The 23,172-nt window shown below is 40.7% G+C and overlaps 1 protein-coding gene across 4 annotated transcripts in view; it reads left to right on the forward strand.

The window, feature by feature from the left end:
* LOC121271722 (arf-GAP with coiled-coil, ANK repeat and PH domain-containing protein 2-like) overlaps positions 1-23,172 on the forward strand; it is a 229,908-nt gene that overhangs the window by 28,715 nt on the left and 178,021 nt on the right. For 2 of the 4 annotated variants that reach the window (XM_041177912.1, XM_041177922.1), the window contains exon 2: positions 16,013-16,070. In XM_041177912.1, coding sequence (XP_041033846.1) covers positions 16,013-16,070 — 58 coding nt within the window. Of the gene's footprint in view, positions 1-3,612; positions 3,665-12,366; positions 12,374-16,012; positions 16,071-23,172 lie in introns of those variants that run through there. The other 2 variants (XM_041177940.1, XM_041177931.1) reach the window with 2 other exon arrangements.

Below are 23,172 nucleotides of genomic sequence, written 5' to 3' on the forward strand. Positions count from 1 at the left end.
CTATAGAATGCAGGCAGTACATAATTGCAGAAACCTGGCTACTAACATCTAACCTTTTTTTTTACCAAGCCACAAGGCATAAAGTTTAAAGCCTCCTCGAAACCTGTTGTTTGAAATATTCTAAATTCACCTGAAAAAGCAAACCGGCTTTCTGACTGCAAGTATTATCAAGGCTTCTTTTCTCAACTTGCTGCACATCTCTTATTCTGAAGAAACCTCCATAAGATCCTCCCTTCAGCTACCGGGACTCATTTGGATTAACTCCTGAGTAGAAGAACCCCTCTCACTGGACTCTGTTATTCACATGAATTGTTAGCTACTCTATTTGGTTTTAATATTCATAGAAGTGAAACTACTTTTTGTAGCTGCATTCTTTCTTGTGTGTATGGTATATGTATGTAGTAGCGACAAACCTTTTCTGGGATAGTGTGCATAAATAAATAATGCCCCTGGTTTAAAAATCCAAGGAAGTCTGATGCTGGTGACTTTCTAAAACAACTGATTCCACTTAAATGGGTTTTGGGAAACACATCCCAGCCGTACCAAAATCAAACCACTGATTATGGACAGAAGGTTAGAAGAATCTCTGTCTGTAACATAATACAATTGCAGTATTATTGTGAAGTAGTTCCTCTTTGTACCAAACCTAAGAAAATGTAAACATTCAAGCCCCTGATCTGAATGCCCAGTGAAGTTGATTGAGATGCTGTCCTCTACATTGCTCAGTCCTGAGTGGATATTTGACAATCTTACTGACTGTGATGAGAAACTGTTTTCACTGACATTGGTTGTGTAAATGCAGATGGCAAGAAACCAAACAAGTGAACTTCGTTTTATTCATTCTTGGGATGTTGGCATTGCTAGCAAGGCTGGAATTTATCACCCATCCATAATTAATAAGATGGTGTGAGCCCCTGCCTTAAATCATTATAGTCTGTGTAGTGAAGGAAAGGTGCTCCCACAATCTTGGGAAGGGGTTCCAGGATTTTAACTCTGCAGCGATGAGAGGACGATGACACATTCCTAAGTTGGGATGATGTGTGACTTGGATGTGAATTTGGAAGTGATGGTGTGCCCATGAACTGCTGTTTTTTTTGTGCTTCTAGGTGGAAGTTGCTGTATGGGAGGTGTTGTTGAAGAAGCCTTAGCGAATTACTACAATGCATCTGTTAAATAGCATACGCTGCAGCCATAGTATGCCACTGGTGGGGGGAGTAGATGCTTACGCTATCGTTATACTTTGTTCTAGATGGGGCCAATGTTGTTACAGGTGCACCCATCCAGGTAAGTGAAGAGGAGTCCATCACACAGCTGATTTGTGCCTTTTGAAGGTGATTTTAAAGGTTTTGGGGAGTTGATGCTTTATCTGAGGAATTGAGTGAAGTTGAACACTGTAGTCATTAATGAATAACCTCACTTTAGGCTGTATGATGGGGGATGGTCATTTCAGAATTGGCTGAAGATATTTGGGCAAGGATACTGCCTAAGGAATTCCTGTGGTGCTGTTCTGGGACTGAGATGACTGACATCCAGCAACTGCAACAGCCTTTCCTTGGGAAGTATGATTCAGCTGCTGGAATGTTTTTCTCCCCCTGCTACACCAAACACAATCCCTATTAACCAGTTTTCCTCAGAACTGCACTTGGTTGAACCTTCATGTTAAAAGTACTCATTCTTGCCTTGGGTCAGCTCTGGAATTTGGTTCCAGATGACTAATGCAGACTGAAAACAGTGGGCACGTTTTCGGTGAGTAAGTGTTGCTTGTTGGAACTGTTGCTGATGACTGAGAGTAAACTGATGGGGCAGCAGTTGGACATGTCCTCTCAGTTATACTTTATTAATAAAATTTGCATTATGTGAAGTGTAATATAGTTCAATTTCTTTCAGTACAGTATGTGGTCCTCCAACGTGTTTGACTACACTTACAATTACTGGTTGTAGTAAAAATATACATTTACGTTTCATGTCAAGCATTCTCTGATGCATGCAGCCTGAGGAGTTTTCTGTGGGTTCCAGCCCCTTTGTGCACTATGGTCGGAGGGCCTAATTGGGCCCTTTCCCCTTGAACCTTTGAGAGAACTCACCCAACTTTTACTGTGTCCCTCAGCATGTGGTCCTGACCTTGGCATGTGCTGGCCTACAACACCCGGTTGTGGACAATTCTTGGCATTGGAAGACCAGCAAGTTTCGGCGCAGCAAAGAGCGACTTTCACCAAGTTGGCCCTCCAACAGCAGTTAATCTTTATCTCGGTGTCTGTCCCTGGCAACAGCCCATGGAGGTTCTTGTCCTCTGTTGCAGAGCTGCTTGGAATGAACCTTGACAAAAGCTATTGCATCTCTTTCTAGATCTGCTTTGCAAAGGCATATTCCTGAAGGAGTTGGGCAAGGTTCTCTTCTAAAGAACATGGCCTCACTGCTCTCATTTACTTTGGCTCCCAAGACCATTTCGATTTGGTTGCAGATGCTCACTAGCATGTGAATCAAAAGCAGATCCCAGCAGATAACAATGCTGTTCATGTACAGGGAGGCTTTGGCCTGAGTGCTTCTGCTGCCCTGGGGTGGTCACCCCTCTTAGGCTTGCATCCTTCCTGATGGATTTGGCAAAAAGTTTGGTAGGTGAATAAGACAGTGGAGAGAAGACAGCCTTGCCTGACTCCAGATTTGATCAGAAAGCTTTCCCATCCCCACCCATTGATTGAAACTGCACTACCAATGTTTGTGTGGAGTAGTTAGACCCAATTGTGGATTTTCTCCCCGGATCCCATTTTGGAGAGCATGCCCATCATGTTGGTCTGAGATACTCTGTCACAAAACCCTTTATGGCCATGCTGATGAGGCAGGTTTCTACTTCCCCGTCCTGTAGGGTGTCCCTGTGTAGCACAAGGCTATGAGAGAACTTCTTGCCAGTACAGTGCAGGCCTGATCAGGGTGGATCACCATCTCCAGGGTAAGCTTGACCCAATTGGTACTGACCTTGGACAGAATTTTTGTAGTTTACCTTAAGCAATGAAATAGGCCATCAATTTCTGAATTCTTCCCTTTTGGTTGTAGATGAGGGTGATGATTTTCAGAAGCTGAGAGTTCACTTCCTGCCTGTTCCTAAATCTAATTTGTATTTTTGTGGTGACATGAGATCTCCCCTGCTCCCTATTGTCCTTGCCAACTGATAGCATAGAACAACAAATATTCTGCCGTTTTATCTGAGGGTGGAGTTGCAGCTTGCTTTCAAGTTTAAATGCCACTGTGTATCAAACTACAAAGAGTTGTATTTCAGTAACCCAGGCCAACTCATATCCTCATGTGATTTGACAAAATCGGAAACAATTGGTGATTTATAGTACATTTCTATTTGTAATTCCCCTTTTTAATTTAACCTAATTAATAGCTTTAGAATTTAATACTATTTCCTCTGAAGAAAAATATTATATCCCGGGAGCAGCTCACTTATTTCTGAGTCAAATTAACTGTAATGCAAATCAATCCTAAGGTTTTGCATTTTAAAATGTTAAACCAGCAAGTGCATAAAAAGTTGAAATGCTGCTTTTCTTTCATAGATAGCTCTGTGGCCAGGAACATCCGATTGTCGGCGTATAGAATGTTGCATGAGTTCAGGCCGGCAAAGAGATTGAACTAAATCAGTGCATCGGTGATAGCCATGTGCAAAGTGAGCTTCTATTTCAAGAATCAGTCTAATGCTGAGATTTAGTGCAGGAGAAGCATGATTTTTGACAATTTGAGAAGTGACAATTATAAGTATTGTGAACATGCCAATTGTGCTGAGTGCTACAAATTTACATTTATAATGTTATATTTACCTGTTTATATCCTCACTCTTGGTCTGCTGGAAAGTATATTTGTATGCTTCCAAAGACTAGGTCACCATATGATATATTAATGTCACCCTGAATACATAGGTCACCTATTCAGCCCCCAGCTCTTGTCTTACTCAATTCACCTAGATAATGGACGGATATTTTGGGCTCTAGGGATATGCATATTAGCTTTCTACCCTTAATTAGCACATTCCTCAGATAATATCACCATCTTCAACACCTCTTTGCTCTTTTGTCTGTGACATCTTTTGGTTATCTCCACCTATCACTGGCCCTCTATCCAGCTGTACCCCCCCCAACCAGCTTATATTTCACCTCTTTTCTATCTTTACTTAGTTCTGTTGAAGGGTCATTCGGACTCGAAATGTTAACTGTGCTCCTCTCCGCAGATGCTGCCAGACCAGCTGAGTTTTTCCAGGTATTTTTGTTTTTGTTTTGGATTTCCAGCATCCGCAGTTTTTTGCTTTTATTTTGCATATTAACTTTGATCACTGACATGGAACTCAATTAATACAGCTAGATATGAAAACCCAAACAATTACCTGGCTCTTTGTCGGCAGTCTTTTTAATATTTCTCATGATGCATCTCTCATGATATGGGAAGACTTAGCTGAAATTTTTAAAATCAAACTGTTTCTGGAATTTCATGTGGAGTTGCTCATTGTCCATTGGGCTGACTCAAATTCTAATAATATACCTGTCTCCCACCAAGTCTATTTGTGAATTTGAAAATCTATTCTAATATATTTTTGAGTTTGCAGTGTTATAGAGGAGTCATTCCATCTAGCAATAGTCTTGGGACCAGCATTGAATTGTGTATCTCAATAGGAAATCCCAAACAAATAGTTCAGTTAATTTTTTTCTGAAACACCTTGGCATTGATGCTTGATAATATGCTAATGCTATTTGCCCTGTGTCTCACTTGACCAAAATGGCCCACTTATATAAGGTGTTGTGTGCACGTATCCTGGCTTCATAAAGATAGTGTGAATACTGTATTTGGTATTCTGAAATGAAGTTGCGTTCTAAATTTTAATACTGTTTGCATTTTATAGTGTCATATCACGTGGAAACAACTCAAAGCTCTTTGCATAATTAATTACTTTGAAGTGCATTGACTGCAAAATGTTGCAACCTTTTGCTTTACCAAAAATCCACAAAATGGCAACATGATTACAATTAATGGGCTGTTGGTTGTAGAAGGAGCATTAGCAAAGGTGAGATGGGAGCAAACTAATCTTTATTGCCCAGATGAACATTATAGAACTAACCTTGGCTCATATATCATCTGAAGGATGGCACCTTTGAAGGTAGTGTTTCCTTTTAAAAATTCTTCTTTGCTTTGGGCTTTTGTGTTTTAGCTCAGTTTTTTGTTTAATTTTCAAAATGATTTCATCCTCGTGCATAGTGATGCAATAGGAAAACTAAATTTTATACTGTCAAATGATCACTATTCATTTTTGTAAATGTGCTGGTAGCAAAAGGGATGTACAAAAATATTGCCAACTAGAAAGTTTTTCACATGTGAACTTTTGTTCTGAATTATGTTTAAGAGAATGATTTTCTTTTATAGCCATGATAATTATACATATGATAATGATGGGGCTAATGAGCGAATACATTGTTGAGTTTTCAAATACTTAGTTACATTTTATTGCTTGATATTTCTGCCATTGCTGAATATTTGCTTTGCTTTATATGTCAGACTTGTTTGGTTGTATGATCTTGAAAGCAGGGTGATAATGTTTTACTTATTTAGGAGGAAAAAGATTGGGACTTATGTTTGTCTTTTGAATTGTGCAACCCTCTACATCAGTGATATGGCCTCAGTTAGGGTTGTGAAATGTATTTTGGATCTAATAACGCTTGCATTGATGAAATAGGACCCAAGAGCTATAACAATGATAATTGAATAACCTCAACTAAAATGGATAAGATCTCGAAGATTTGTTGCAAAATACAAAAACAATGTATTGTGGATGCTGGTAATTTGAAATAAAAATGGAAAATACTGGAAATACTCAGATTTAGCTTACCCATGGAGAGAGAAACAGATGGTTTTGGCTTGATGACCTTTCATCACAGCTTTAATATTTGGCATGTATAACCGACTGTGGTAAATATCCAAAGTTCCGAATATGAGAGCAGACCATTTTTTTTTATTAAGGAAAGCTTTGTGTTGGCATTAGCCAGCTGTAGTAAGGGCTCTGGGGTTCTTTTGATTTTTATTTTAGTGGTAAGTGTATTTATTACCCAAGGAGTAGATATATATTTAATTTGTTATACATAATGTTCTATCCAGTGCATGGCATTTTTGTTGGTTGCTATTTATGACTTTCTATTTAGAAGCTCATCAATACTGCTATTTTATCCCAGCTCTGACAAATGTAGTATTTGTTTTTGGAAGACATTAAGTCATCAGCCAATGGCTGACGTTACCATCAGTTAGTACTAGTCACGGTCATCCCATTATAGGAAAGTTCTCTGTGGTTTGGTATTTGCTTTAATTAGTATTCCAGTTACAATTGAGAAAGAAAAAATAAATACCATCTGTCTCATGAAAGAGATTTATAGGAGCCAAAATAGCATTTCAGCATTTTCTAACTGTCCCTATAGCAACATAAATATTCCTAACCAGGGATTTTTAACTGCTTGATGACCTCTGCCTTGTGTTGATTTAACAGTAGTACATAACGGAACAAGATTTTGTTAAGGTTGGAGATAAGATTTTTGTAAAAGTTCCTTGTGTTACTGTGTTTCGATAGCTATGTAAACATTCTTTAAATTTTACTTGATACAGTTAAATGTATATTAACTTCTTTCCAACTGATATACAAGGTCTATTCACATGTTTAGTATGACAAATATCAAACTACATGCTAAATATTGGAAACAGCATAATATAAAGACAACTTAAGTGATCTCACAAGCAGCACATCAGATCAAAGTTCTACAGTCCTGCCACATCCAGTAATGAAAGTTGGAAACCAAAACAGAATTACCTGGAAAAACTCAGCAGGTCTGGCAGCATCGGCGGAGAAGAAAAGAGTTGACGTTTCGAGTCCTCATGACCCTTCGACAGAACTTGAGTTCGAGTCCAGGAAAGAGCTGAAATATAAGCTGGTTTAAGGTGTGTGTGTGGGGGGCGGAGAGATAGAGAGACAGAGAGGTGGAGGGGGTTGGTGTGGTTGTAGCGACAAACAAGCAGTGATAGAAGCAGATCATCAAAAGATGTCAACAACAATAGTACAATAGAACACATAGGTGTTAAAGTTAAAGTTGGTGATATTATCTAAACGAATGTGCTAATTAAGAATGGATGGTAGGGCACTCAAGGTATAGCTCTAGTGGGTTTTTTTTTATTTTATATAATGGAAATAGGTGGGAAAAGGAAAATCTTTATAATTTATTGGGGAAAAAAAAAAGAAGGGGGAAACAGAAAGGGGGTGGGGATGGGGGAGGGGACTCACGACCTAAAGTTGTTGAATTCAATATTCAGTCCGGAAGGCTGTAAAGTCCCTAGTCGGAAGATGAGGTGTTGTTCCTCCAGTTTGCGTTGGGCTTCACTGGAACAATGCAGCAAGCCAAGGACAGACATGTGGGCAAGAGAGCAGGGTGGAGTGTTAAAATGGCAAGCGACAGGGAGGTTTGGGTCATTCTTGCGGACAGACCGCAGGTGTTCTGCAAAGCGGTCGCCCAGTTTACGTTTGGTCTCTCCAATGTAGAGGAGACCACATTGGGAGCAACGAATGCAGTAGACTAAGTTGGGGGAAATGCAAGTGAAATGCTGCTTCACTTGAAAGGAGTGTTTGGGTCCTTGGACGGTGAGGAGAGAGGAAGTGAAGGGGCAGGTGTTGCATCTTTTGCGTGGGCAAGGGGTTGTGCCATAGGAGGGGGTTGAGGAGTAGGGGGTGATGGAGGAGTGGACCAGGGTGTCCCGGAGGGAGCGATCCCTACGGAATGCCGATAAGGGGGGTGAAGGGAAGATGTGTTTGGTAGTGGCATCATGCTGGAGTTGGCGGAAATGGCGGAGGATGATCCTTTGAATGCGGAGGCTGGTGGGGTGATAAGTGAGGACAAGGGGGACCCTATCATGTTTCTGGGAGGGAGGAGAAGGAGTGAGGGCGGATGCGCGGGAGATGGGCCGGACACGGTTGAGGGCCCTGTCAACGACCGTGGGTGGAAAACCTCGGTTAAGGAAGAAGGAGGACATGTCAGAGGAACTGTTTTTGAATGTAGCATCATCGGAACAGATGCGACGGAGGCGAAGGAACTGAGAGAATGGGATGGAGTCCTTACAGGAAGTGGGGTGTGAGGAGCTGTAGTCGAGATAGCTGTGGGTGTCGGTGGGTTTGTAATGGATATTGGTGGACAGTCTATCACCAGAGATTGAGACAGAGAGGTCAAGGAAGGGAAGGGAAGTGTCAGAGATGGACCACGTGAAAATGATGGAGGGGTGGAGATTGGAAGCAAAATTAATAAATTTTTCCAAGTCCTGACGAGAGCATGAAGCAGCACCGAAATAATCATCGATGTACCGGAGAAAGAGTTGTGGAAGGGGGCCGGAGTACGACTGGAACAAGGAATGTTCCACATACCCCATAAAGAGACAGGCATAGCTGGGGCCCATGCGGGTACCCATAGCCACACCTTTTATTTGGAGGAAGTGAGAGGAGTTGAAGGAGAAATTGTTCAGCGTGAGAACAAGTTCAGCCAGACGGAGGAGAGTAGTGGTGGATGGGGATTGTTCGGGCCTCTGTTCGAGGAAGAAGCTAAGGGCCCTCAGACCATCCTGGTGGGGGATGGAGGTGTAGAGGGATTGGACGTCCATGGTGAAGAGGAAGCGGTAGGGGCCAGGGAACTGGAAATTGTTGATGTGACGTAAGGTGTCAGAGGAATCACGGATGTAGGTGGGAAGGGACTGGACAAGGGGAGAGAGAAGGGAGTCAAGATAACGAGAAATGAGTTCTGTGGGGCAGGAGCAAGCTGAGACGATCGGTCTACCGGGGCAGTTCTGTTTGTGGATTTTGGGTAGGAGATAGAAGCGGGCCGTCCGAGGTTGGGCAACTATCAGGTTGGAAGCTGTGGGAAGCTGCTTGTTTGTCGCTACAACCACACCAACCCCCTCCACCTCTCTGTCTCTCTATCTCTCCGCCCCCCACACACACACCTTAAACCAGCTTATATTTCAGCTCTTTCCTGGACTCGAACTCAAGTTCTGTCGAAGGGTCATGAGGACTCGAAACGTCAACTCTTTTCTTCTCCGCCGATGCTGCCAGACCTGCTGAGTTTTTCCAGGTAATTCTGTTTTTGTTTTGGATTTCCAGCATCCGCAGTTTTTTTGTTTTTATTAATGAAAGTTGGAATACAGTTAAAGCAACTGACTGAGGAGAAGGCTTCATAAACATTTTCAATGATTGAGGAGCTTAGAATCTTAAGTGTAAAATATCAGGTTGAAGAATTAACAGTCATCTTCAGCTAGGAGTGCCAGGTACTGATTCTTCTTGATCTCCTCTTGAAGTCCCCAACGCAACGATTGATGAAGACAAATGTGGGTCCCTTACAGTCAGAAAAAGGGGAATTTATAATGGGGAACAAAGAAATGGCTGACCAACTAAATACATACTTTGGTTTTGTCTTCACAGAGGAGGACACAAATAACATACCTGAAATGTTGGGGAACTCAGGGTTTAATGAGAGGGAGAAACTGAAAGAAATCAGTATTAGTAGGGGAAATGATGTTGGGGAAAGTGATGGGATTGAAGGCCAATAAATCCTCAGGGCCTGATGATTTTCATCCCAGAGTACTTAAGGAAGTGGCCCTAGAAATAGTGGATATCTTGGTGGTCATCTTCTGAGATTCTATATACTCTGGAACAGTTCCTGCAGATTGGAGGGTAGCTAATGTAACTCCATTATCTAAAGAGGGAGGTAGAGAGAAAACAGGGAAATATAGACCAGACAGCCTGGTATCGATAGTAGGGAAAATTCTAGAGTCCATTATAAAAGACTTAATAGCTGAGCACTTGGAAAACAGTGGCAGAATTGGACAGAATCAGCATGGATTTACAAAAGGGAAATCATGCTTGATAAATCTACTGGAATTTTTCGAGGATGTAACTAGTAGAGTTGATGAGGGGGCACCAGTGGATGTGGTTTATTTGGACTTACAGAAGGCTTTCGACAAAGTCCCACATAAGAGATTAGCGTGTAAAATTAAAGCGCATGGGATTGGGAGTAGTGTATTGAGATGGATAGAAAATTGGTTGGCAGACAGGAAACAAAGAGTGGGAATAAATGGGTCTTTTTCCGAACAGCAGGCAGTGACTAGTGGGGTACCGCAGGGATCGGTGCTGGGACTCCAGCTATTTACAATATATATTAATGATTTAGATGAGGGAACTAAATGTAATATCTCCAAATTTGCAGATGACACAAAGCTGGGTGGGAGGGTGAGCTATGAGGAGGATGCAGAGATGCTTCAGTGTGATTTGGACAAGCTGAGTGAGTGGGCAGATGCAGTATAGTGTGGATAGATGTGAGGTTATCCACTTTGGTAGCAAAAACAGGAAGGCAGATTATTATTTGAATGGCTGTAAATTGAAAGAGGGGAATGTGGAACGAGACCTGGATGTCTTCGTACACCAGTCTCTGAAGGTAAGCATACAGGTGCAACAGGCGGTAAAGAAGGCAAATGGTATGTTGGCTTTCATAGCCAGAGGATTTGCGTACAGGAGCAGAGATGTCTTGCTGCAATTATAGAGGGCCTTGATGAGACCACACCTGGAATATTGTGTACAGTTTTGGTCTCCTTGTCTGAGGAAGGATGTTCTTGCTATTGAGGGAATGTTATGACAGTTTACCAGACTGATTCCTGGGCTGCTGGGACTGACATGTGAGGAGAGATTGAGTCGGTTAGGATTATATTCGCTAGAGTTCAGAAGAATGAGTGGAAATCTCATAAAAACCTACAAAATTCTAACAGGACTAGATAGGGTAGATGCAGGAAGGATGTTCCCGATGGTGGGGGGCGTCCAGAACCAGGGGTCACAGTCTGAGGATACAGGGTAGACCATTTAGAACTGAGATGAAGAGAAATTTCTTCACCCAGAGCGTGGTGAGGCTGTAGAATTCGCTCCCACAGAAAGTAGTTGAGGCCAAAACATTGTATGTTTTCAAGAAGGAGTTAGATATAACTCTTGTGGCGAAAGGGATGAAAGGATATGGGGAGAAAGTGGGAGGCCATTGAGTTGGCTGATCAGCCAAGATCATAATGAATGGAAGAGCAAGCTCGAAGTGCCGAGTGGTCTACTCCTATTTTTTATGTTTCTGTGCCACAGATGTTGATCTCCAGCTAATTTGATTCTCTTTACATGATAATCAAAAGTGGCAGATTGCACTGGAACAGCAAAGGCTACAGGACCAGACAACATCTTGACATTAGTGCAGAATACCTGGCCTCCAGAACTGGACTTGCCTGTAGCCAAGTGTTCTAGCACTGGCATCTACCCAGCAATGTCGAAAATTGCCCCAGTATGTATTGTCTGCAACAATCAGGACAAAACCAATTACTGTCCTATTAGCCTACTGTCAATCATTAGCAAAGTGATGAAAGGAGTTGACAACCATGCTATCAAGTGGAATTTACTCACCAATAACCTGCTTATCAATGCTTTGTTTAAGTTTCACCAGGACCACTCAGCTCAAACCTCATTGTGGTCATAGTCCAAAGGTGGACAAAAATGCTGAATTCCATAGTTGAGGCGATTGCTCTTGACATTAAAGCCACATTTGATCAAGGAGCCCCTGTAAAAATGAAATCACTGAGGACCAGTTTTGACGACATATTTAATACAAAATCAGCTGGTTAATGGTCAGGAGATCCTTAGTACAGTATACTTAGCCTGACTGTCTTCAGCTGCTTTGTCAATAACCTTTCCTTCATAAGGTCAGAAGTAGGACTGGGTACTGCTTTTTCATTCAGCTCCAGTTGGAATTCCTCAGATAATAAAGCTGCCCTTGCGTGAATGCAAAATATCCAGGCCTTGGCTTATAAGTTATGTAACATTTGTACTACTCTTAAGTGCCAGGCAATTAACAGCTCCAACAAGAGAGTCTGACCACTTCCCCATGATATTTAATACATTACCATTGCCAAATCCCCCACCATCAACACCCTAGGAGCTGCCATTAATCAGAAATTCAACTAGGCCACAGTAAATACTGTGGTAACTAGAGCAGATCAGAAACTGGGTATTCTTCAGTGAGTGATCCACCTCTTCTTGTCTTCCTAAAGGCTCTCCATCTACAAGGCACAAGACAAGAATAGGATGAAATTCTCTCTACTTGCTTGAATGGGAGCAGCTGTAAGAAACTTAATTCCATCCAGGGCATCTTGATAGGCAGCCCGGAAGCTTCCTTAAACATCCAATTCCTTCACCTCCAGTGCACAAGTGATGGAAATGTGATGGATGCCTTGTAACAATCCACAAAGGTTTCTTCAACAACACTTCCCAAACCCGTGACAACCACCACCTAGGGTAAGGGCAGCAGGTGCAATGGAACATCATCACTTTCAAGTCACATTCTGACTTGGAAATATATCGCCACTCATTCACCATTGTTGGGTCAAGATCCTGGAATTCCTTACCTAACAGCACTGTTGGAATAACTTCAGCTCATGGACTGCATTGGTTCCAGAAGTCATCTCAGCGCCACCTAAGAGCAACTAGGGATGGATAATAAATGCTGGCCTGCCTAGCGATGACCATATCCTGGGAATGAATTTTTTAAAAATACTACTTAAGTAACAATAGAATCCAAGGATGGCTGGAATATAATCCAGTTCTCAATGAGCTTCTACAAAGAAAGTCAGCAAGCATAGCAAAAAAACACAATATTACAATGGAGGGGATGTAGAAGCAAGAAATTCTGGAAATATTTTTGCAGCAATTGTGGAGATAATGTCAATGACATTTCAGAACCAGAAAAGTGAGAGATGCAACAGGTTTTAAACACGAGACATGGAAAGGGATGGGGAGAGAAGGTCTGGGTAAAAGAGGCCAGCTGAAATCCCAAAACAAAAGAACAGAACTTCAAGGTGGATATTCCTGGAAGAGAAGTGGCAATGAATTAAACACAAAAGTAAAATAACTGCATCTGCTGAATTCTGTTTCCACCACCCTTCCCCTTTTCCTGTCTCTACCTGCTTAAAACCTGTTAGATCTCGTAACTTCTGCCAGTTCTGACAAAAGATTATCAACCTGCAACATTAGCGCTCTGTGTCGCTCTCTACAAATGCTGGCTGACCTGAGTATTTCCAGTGTTTTCTGTTTATATTTAGGTATACAGTACAATCTGAGAAACTAAAATATTGTTCAAATACGTCTGTCTGCACAAATGCATATTGGTAGCAAGATGCCATTATGTAAGCTGAATTTTTACTGAATATTTGCAGTCTTTACCTGGTTTCTGCCTGGTAAGACATTTCCATTACTTTTTTTGTGGGTTTATGAATTCTTCAATTGCTGCAGCTGGAGGTGTAATATACATATATAAAGGAAGAAACAAAGTAGCACTTTTAAGCAAAAAGACTCCACACCCTTGTTTGTACATAAAACATGTGTGCATGACTTATATATTTTACACACCTATTTAGCCTCTGGCTGCCTTTGACTTTGTATTTGCTTCATGTAGCTTTAGTTCATGACATTCTTAACAAAATAGTAGCCTTAATATTAACAAAGGGGGCTCTCTTTTATATTTCTTGTTGTAAAAAGCACAATCATAATCAAGATACTCCAAATTATGTTCTGTGTAATCCATTTGTTCATTTATCATGATTATTGTAATGAGATCAAGGAAGGAAGAGGTGGAAAAAACTTTATGCGTTTTGAGGTTCCATATAGCGCGTTACAACAATGTGGCATCGATTTAATGAGATGCTTTGTGTGTGTTACAGGATGCATTTAGTTTTTGGACCTTTTAAGTTAGGTTCTTTGGAATGTTACCTCAACTGTGCATAGATTTATTGAGCACAGAGTACTTGCAACAGTACTTAAACATACAGGCCTGGCATCACTGCTTGATTGTGCTGATTCTTTAGGTGCAATTCACCTGATATTGGCACAACCAGCCCAAAAGATTGTGGCATTTTAAGAGCAAATTACTTTCAATGCAACTTCCGTGATCTTTTACACTAGTTTTAAAAACATCGCACTAGAAGCAAGCCCAACCCAAAAAACTTCCTACACCCCTAGGATGAATTACACTAATTGCGGTATTGTACTCATATGCAGGCCCTGGAGGAGGCTCAAAGTTAAGCTGCATCTTTTTGGGCACAAGAAGACTAAAACGCACGTTTTGAAAGCTTTTTGAATTTTTTTTTTAAACTAAGGAACTGACTATTGTACACTAATATAATTATAAGATAGTCTTCTATATATTTTTATTGTCATCAGTTGCTTAAGATAAGGTTACTCAAATGGTGAATTGGTGCTGATTTAAAATGCTTCTTTTTTTTGTGATATAGTCATTTTCAGCTATATTAGCAAACTTTACCGCATTATCATTAACCAAGGAATATTTTTAAAACTGTTATGATCCCTGTAGAGACCAATAACTCAGGGAGAAAAAAACATTTGAATTTCCAGTGACCAACTTAAAGGAATTGCACAGCAAGATATCAAGTTTTAGGACTTTTACTGTACCAAAGAAACTAAAAGCAATATTGGCTAAAAGTTACATAGTAAGCAACTAATACCCTAAACTGCAGAAAAGATAACTCTTATTAATGTCTTAACTCAACCGTTAACCCCACGCTGCACATATATACACTTTAGAGCATGCTCTCCCAAGGAGTGCAGTCTGTATAGAAAACAGTCCATAGTCACTCCCAACTTCCAATGGGTTCATGTCTCCCGTTTTCGCTGATTCGTCCTGTGACTGTTGAAGGTTCTCTCCCTCAGACTCCTGAAAATTCCTGAACCGACTTTCAGCAGTAAGGCCCACCTTGGGGAGTCCTTCTCCCAGCCTCATCAAGGCAAATCTTCCAGAGTCTTCAGATTGTCATGGGATGCATCTCCTTTGACCTGAGACACTCCCATATCCCATGGCCTGCCTTGTAGCTTGGGGAGGGCCAGCAGCTTTCTCTTTGCTGACTGCACCATCTACAGCCTTTGTCTCTGAGAGACGGCTCTCCTGATCCAAAAACTCAGTGACTGAAAGTTTGTCCACAGTCATCCCAGCTGCTCTGCCTATGTTTTCAGGCGTGAACGTTTTGCACTTTGCTCTCAGCAAAGCTCTACCTGCAGCACACCCCCCAAACCTGGTGCCACAGACTTGTTGTCGGGCAAAACTCATAGATCACATGACTCTCCATTATTCCGTTTTACCATAAGGTTTAAAACATAATCTTAAAACCTCTCATTCATAACAAAACATATTTGAAAAAAATCAGTTTCAAAACAATACCCGATTCTGCTGGTTCGTTGCAGATTCGGCTTCTGATAATATGCAAATGAGGTTGAGCGAAAATTTAGGGGAGGTGCTTCTCAAAGTGGATGTAATTTCAGATACAATTTTTTTTAGAGGCTCCAATTGTGCTCAGAGCAAAAATCTCAACCCTATCATTACCAATGACATGAACATATAGTGCTGTACTATGTATTCAGGTTGACCCAAATTCTCATTCCACTTGTTCTCTTACTCCTGCTATGTGAGAACTCCACATTAACAATGGTCAATAAGCTGAGTCCCACAAGCTGATTTCTAATAAGCTAACAAAATCAGATTACCTCCTTATTTTTACTATCATATATATTTTCATTTTTATGTTTATTTGCTGTTCAACCTTGTGAATCTGTGCACTGTAATCTTGTCTTTGATTCTGCATTCCTCAGCACTGGTCAGTATCATCTATTGAAGTATTTGAGAGTAGACAAAAAATATGCACTATCAGGTAGATGTTCTTATATCACCTATCGGATAGAACTTGAGGCCATATTTACAGATGCCTGTCACTTATTGGCTGATAGTGTTGTGCAATTTATGACGGGTGTGAGGAAGTTCATGCTCGAGATATCCAACTACTGCTTGGGAATATGGTAATGGATTGTGATAGCAAACAAAGAACAGCAGTGTAAAAATTCAACAATTTAATTATGTTGTTTTCTTAACAGAGCTGCAGTGGAAGAAGCTGAAGGAGATTTTGCTGAATTGGAGTTGAAACTTGAAAAGGTGTGTACCATCACATTTAAACAACAGCATTTCATGTTTTTATTTGAGTGATCTGTCACCTCCTTGGTACTTGGTCTTTGATTTATGATGCAAATGTTACAATGTAGAAGTACATGATTGAGGAGATATCAATGTCTCAGCAAAAACTGATGTTGCAGTTGCATGCAAATTCCCTCGCAGAATGGTGCTAGGACTTCTGCAACGGCTATGCCAAAAAGTTCCAGGAAATAATGTGCCAGGAACCCCTCGCTGTCTTAATTAAATATTTGTTAGTAAAAATATAACATGTTAAAATGTCAAGAGTCACAAAAATATTTTCTTGAAGACGTTAAAAAGTACAAATGCCAAATGTAAATAGGCCAGAAAATTTTGTAAGATGAAATACTCTATAATGATTATTAATTAAATAAATTAGCCCTATTAGTTGCCTCACGTTGACTACATACTTGCAGTAGTTGCTAATTAGACCCAGCCCTTTTCCTTTACTATTTTTGCCAACACAGCTTTCCTGGTAAGTCACTGACATCAAGGCAGCATTTGACCTAGTGTGGCATCAAGGAGCCCTAGGAAAACTGGAGTCAATGGGAATCAGGGGGGAAAACTCTCCACCTGTTGGAATCACACCTAGCACAAAGGAAGGTGGTTGTGGTTGTTGGAGGTCAATCATCGCCGTTCCAGGACATCACTGCAGGAGTTCCTCAGTCCCAGGCCCAACCATCTTCAGCTGCTTCATCAGTGACCTTCCTTCCATCATAAGGTCAGAAGCGGGGATGTTCTCTGAAGATTGCACAGCACAATGTTCACCATTCGTAACTTCTCAGATATTGAAGCAATCCATGTCCATATGCAGCAAGACCTGGACAATATCCAGGCTTGGGCTGACAAGTAGGAAGTAACATTTGTGCCACACAAGTGCCAGGCAATCTTCAACAAGAGAGAATCTAACCATCGCCATTGATGTTCAGCGGCATGACCATCGCTGACCACCCCCCCCCCCAAGGGATGTCGATAGTGGGGGGTTTAACCATTGACCATCAGGAACTGAACTGGACTAGCTATATAAATACTGTAGCAACAGGAGTAGGTCAGAGGCTAGGAATCCTGCAGTGAGTAGCGCACCTGACTCCCTAAAGCATGCCCACCATCTACAAGACACAAGTCAGGAGTGTGATGGAATACTCTCCTCTTGCCTGGATGAGTACAGCTCCAACAGCATTCAAAAAGCTTGACACTATCCAGGACAAAGCAGCCCACTTGATTGGCATCCCTTCCACAAACATTCACTCCCTCCACCACCGACAAACGGTGGCAGCAGTGTGTACCATTGACAAAATGCATCGCAGAAACTCTCCAAGATTTCTTAGGCATTGCCTTCCAAACCCCATGACCGATACTATCTAGAAGGACAAGGGCAGCAGATAGATGGGAACACCAGCACTTGGAAGTTCCCCTCCAAGCAACTCTCCATCCTGAGTTGGAAATATATCCCATTTCTTCACTGTTGCTGGGTCAAAATTCTGGAACTCTCTCCCTAACTGCTGCACTGTGGGTGTTCAAGAAGTCGGGTCACCACCACCTTTTTGAGGGGAATTAAGGATGGGCAATAAATGTTGGCCTAGCCAGTGAAGCCCACATCCCATAAATAAATTTAAAAAATTAATTGTACATAACCAAGCCAATGTAACTTAAGTTTTCCCCATATCCTTTTACTTGCACACTTTGTCTACTCCCTGAACCCGTCCATCATGTTTATTTCCATTTTAATATTTTTCTCCCTCTCTTTACTACTTTTCTCTCTACCTCTGCTAGACCCTACTCTCCTGTCATGTCTCCTTTCCTTTCTCCTCTCTCGAGCACTCTGCCTTATTAAATCCCTATCCCGACCCTTCAGTACTCCTTGACTTTCCTACTCCTGCTGTCTTGCCAGGCTTGACTCCCTCTTAAATAAGCCTACAGTTTCCTTCTGTACCTCTCTTGGCATTCTCCCATTGAGGCACTCTTTGCTATCTCCTCATGAGCAGCGACCATGCTACCCATCCTAATTCAAAAGCAAAAGCAAAATACTGCAGATGCTGGAAATCTGAAATAAAATAGTAAGTGCTGTAAATGCTTAGCAGTTCAGGCAACATTACGGGTTGGACTGCATCTTTGAAGAAAAACAGAGTTAACAGTCATCAGAACTGAAAGATAGAAATGTAAAAGTTTTTAAGCCAGTAGAAGTGGGGAGGGGGTAGAAAGAACAAAAGCAAAGGTATGTGATAGGGTGGAGGGCAGGAGAGATTAACTAAAAAAAAAATGTATGATGCAAAAGCCAAAGAGAATGGTTATGGGTATAGTTTTTTTTTAAAAAAGTTTGTATCCAGTTGAGGCTTGAATAGCTATATTAGCAGCCATCTGAATGCAACATGAAGGGATAAAGAAACAAGCCAACAAAAAAAATCATGTAGAACAAGGTGGAGGCAGAGGTTGTGATCTAATGTTGTTGAACTCAACATTAAGTCCCGAAAGCTATAGAATGCTGAGTCAAAAAAATTAGGTGCTGTTCCTTGAGTTTGTGTTGAGCTTTGTTGGAACACTGCAGCAGGCCATGGACTGAAAGGTCAGAGAAGGAGCAAGGTGGAGAATTAAAATAACAAGCGACAGGAAGCCCAGGGTCACACTTGCGGACTGAACAGAAGTGTTCTGCAAATCAGTCACCCAGTGTATGTTTGGCCTCCCCAATGCATACAATATCCTAAATTGAAAGAAGTACATGCAATTTACCAAAGTGGCCAACCTCACATTTTTCTCACATTATATTCCATCTGTCAAATTTTTTTTCTCACTCACTAAACTTAATTAGTTTATTATTTGTTCATGAGATGTGGGTATCGCTGGCTAAGCCAGCATTTATTGCCCATCCCTAATTGCCCTTGTTCAGAGGGCATTTAAGAGTCAACCACAAATAACTGTGTCCTCTTCAAAACTTTCTTTTCTACCTATTTTTGTATCATCACATTTGGCCACAATACACTCTGTTCTTTCATTCAAGTCATTAGTATAGATTGTAAATACTTGAGGCTCCAGCACTGATCCGTGGCACCCCACCGATTATAGTTTGCCAACCTGAACATGATCCATTCACCCCTACTCTATTTCCTGTTGTTTAGTCAATCCTCTATCTATGCTAATATATTACCCCCAACACCATGAGCTGTTATCTTGAGTACTAATCTTTTATGTGGTACCTTTTGCAAGTGCCCTTTGGAAATCCAAATACACTATATCTACTGGTTCCTCTTTATTCACCCTGCATGTTACACCCTCAAAAGAGTTCTAATAAATTTATCAAACACAATTTCCCTTTCATAAAACCATGCTGACTCTGCTTTATTGTATTATGTTTTCTAACTGTCCTGCTGCGACTTGCTTAATTATAGATTCCAGCACTTCCCAATGATAGGAGCTAGGCTAACTAGCCTATAGTTTTCTGCTTTCTGTCTCCTTCCTTTCTTCAGTAGAGGGTGTTACACCTGTAGTTTTCCAATCCACTGGGACTTTTCCAGAATCCAGGAAACTTTGGAAGATTACAACCAATGCATTCCCTATCTCTACAGCTACTTCTAAGTCCCAGGGGTGCAGAACATTAGGTCCAAGGAGCTTGATAGTTTTTAATCCCATTAGTTTTCATAGTACTTTTTTTGTCCAGTGATTGTTTTAAGTTCCTCCCTCTCTTTTGCCCCTTGATTTTCTTCCATTATTATTGGGGTGCTTTTTGTCTCTTCTGCTGTGAAGACATATAAAATACTTGTTCAAAGCCTCTGTTATTTCCTTGTTTCCCATTACTAATTTCCCAGTTTCATTCTCTAAGGGACCAGTGCTCACTTTAGTTGCTCTCTTCCTTTTTAATATACTTGTAGAAGCTCCTGTTTGTTTTTTATATTTCATGCTAGCTTACTTCTCCATCTTTATTAATTTTAGTCAGACTTTGCTGGTTTCTAACACTTTACCTGTCTTCTGGCCTACCATTAATCCTTGCAGCACTACACTTTTTATTTCAATATGATACCATCCTTAACTTAGTTAGCCACAGGTGGTGCAGCCTTTTTGTAGAGTTGTTCTTTCACAAGGGAATATATCTGAGTGTTATGAATACCATCTTGAATGCAGCCACTGCTTCTCTATCAAGTTTTAACCTATTTTTCCTGTCCACTGAAACAAACTCTGTCTTCATGCCTTTATATAATTACCTTTATCTTTGTTTAAGACCCTAGTTTCAAACCCAAGTTTCTCACCCTCAAACTGAGTATGAAAGTCTAGTCTATCATGCTATAATCACTCTTGCCCAGAGGATCCTTTCCCATGAGATCATGTATTATTGTGCATTACCTGGTCTAAAATAGCCTGTTCCTGTGTTGGTTCCAGAATGTATTGTTCTAAGAAACTGTCCTGAGTAGCCTGTGAAGCATCTTGGGACATTTCTGTTACATTAAAGGCACTATAGAAATGCAATTTATTTTTATTGTGTATTAAAGTCAACTGCATTATCCTTGTCTACCCCTTCTGTTACTTCAAAAGGATTCGTTAAGGTTGGTCAAGCATGACCTTCCCTTTTGGATCCATACTGACTTTCTAGATCTTGTTCTCTATTTAAGATCCCATTTTCTTTCCTATCACCAGTGACAAGCTAATTGATCTACAGTTGCTGGAAATTGCATGCATTTAAAATATCAACATAATGTTTTGCATCAGCAAGCTGATCACATATTCCATTCAGAACAAAAAAAGCTGCTGAGACCAATGGCTAGAGAATGATAAGTAAAATTAATAATTGACTTGATGGTAAATATGGAACACAAGATAGAAACAGGTAGAGAAAAATATGTATGCAAGGCTCAACATATCAAGGACTTGTTCAAGTTCAAAGGTCTCAGATGGCACAATCAGCTTGGAATAAGAGCTGTTTGCCTTGTAGCTCCCAATTGCTGAGTTGGGAACAGCATTTGCCAGAAGTGCAGAAATACTAACTGTGATTGAGATGTAGATGATTTTTTTTCATTTCTGCAAGCATTGATCTTTGGTTCTTGAAATGAAATGGATAGATGCTCCTTTTTGTGAAAATCATTCAGTGGTTCATCTTGTGTTGATTGTGGTATGTTACTTTTTATCATTCTGGAGACAGTAGAACTAATGAGATGTGAAAATATGACCTACTGGAATGCATGTTGATCAGGATTTATAAACATTACTTGCTGCTAATGCTGACAGTTAATTTGTAAATGGCAGGAAAGGGGTTTTAAGTTGCCATTATTCCTTTTGGAAACATAAGCTGCTTCATTTAGTGAAGAGTGCCTCCTTATGATGCATGATTATTAGACAAATCAACATGACTTCTGTTGCCTGCATTGGAGATTTTGAAATACACTCGTTGAGTCCATCTAAATGCTTTGGCTTCATCTGATGTTTCATTGGAATATGTCCAGAAACAATCAAGTGTCTTTCTCTAATAACTACCAAAGATGAGGTAAAGCCCATTTTATAGCTTCATAACAGTTACATGCCAAATTGTCCAAATTTGGAATTTGATGTGTGGAGATTAAAACTGACTCTGAATATAAGGGAGGTTGGGGTACAGGTTTGATAGAACCCATGCTTTCCATGCATGAGCTCCTGAATTTGATCCCTAGCATCTCCAAAATGACAAGGCACTAAGGTTTGAAGATTTTGAAAGTGTGGAGAACTTTGATGATCAGTAGAGGGCTGGACCTATTTCCACTCAGTGGATAGTCAGTGATTATAAGACATTCATTCAAAATTGCCACTGAGAGGAGTCATAAGGAGAAACCTGCTCTCTCAGCTTGTTGTCGGAACATTGAATGCTTTATCATAGGATGTGGTTGTGTTGAAGACTATTGTGCAAGGATAAATCTTCGATGCAAAAGAAGATGCGGCTCTTTGGGGGAAAGATTGGGGTAGTGGGATTAGTTTGGATTGCTTTAGCAAAGAGACAGTATAAGCCTGGTTGGTGATTGCCGCTTTCGTATTCTGTAAACTTATGGTTCTGTATCTTTTTTAATTTTCCAGTGAGTGGGAAAAATTGGTTTGGCCATGGTGCATATACCTAATATTTCATAAACTCCAAAAGTTGCATTGACAGCATATTTTGATATCTTTACAGTTCCACAATTCCTGACATTCCTAACCTTTCCAGATGCTAATAAATTTGAAATGAAGATTTGCATTTATATTTTGCATTATATGACCATTGGATGTTCCAAAGCATTTCACAGCCAATGAAGTGCTTTTGAAGTGTAGTAACTGTTGTCTTGTAGGAAACCTGGCAGCTAATTTGTGCACAGCAAGCACCCATAAACAACAATTTGTTAATGACCAGATAACCTGTTTTGCTTTTGTGATGCTGATTGTGGGATTGTGGTGCTCTTCTGCAAGATAGCGGCACAGGATATTTTGTATCCACCTGAGAGGCCAGGTGAGACCTGTTTATTGTCTCATCTGAAAGATAATACTTCTGACAGTACTGCACTGGTGTCAGCCTAGATTGATGTGCTCAGGTCCTGGACTGGGGCGTGAAGCCAGAACTGTCTGACTCAAAGGTGAGTGCTGACAATTTGAGCCATGACATGCTTTTGGAAGAGCAATTCACCATGTTCTTGTTCCCTTGCTTCAGGTCACTTACCACCTGCTTTGTGTTTAAGTAAATAGTTCATGAAATTTCTGAATGTTCATTTCTGTGAGAAATTGGTTCTGCAAGAGATTTCTGCCAGTCAATTTTGCCACTAACTTGAGAAACAATAAACTGCTCCAAATGGACAGAAACAGTATAATCGTGACATTACTTATGTGGAAGGTAACCTGTACGTTTTTTAACACTTGGAAAATGTGACACTCTTGATTCCTTACATGAATAGTAGACCATTCAGTCCCTGAGCCTGTACAATTTAGTAATGTCTGGCCCGTTCCTTAACTCTTATCTACCTCTCTTGGTGTTGTACTCTTTAATACTGTCTCTTATCATCTCAATTCTGAAATTTTCAATTGGCCTAGCCTAGCCTTAGCAGCTTTTGAGCAAGAGTTTTCCAGATTTCCACTATCCTTTGTGTGA

The sequence above is a fragment of the Carcharodon carcharias genome, chromosome 2 (assembly GCF_017639515.1).
Source record: "Carcharodon carcharias isolate sCarCar2 chromosome 2, sCarCar2.pri, whole genome shotgun sequence".
NCBI lineage: Eukaryota > Metazoa > Chordata > Chondrichthyes > Lamniformes > Lamnidae > Carcharodon > Carcharodon carcharias.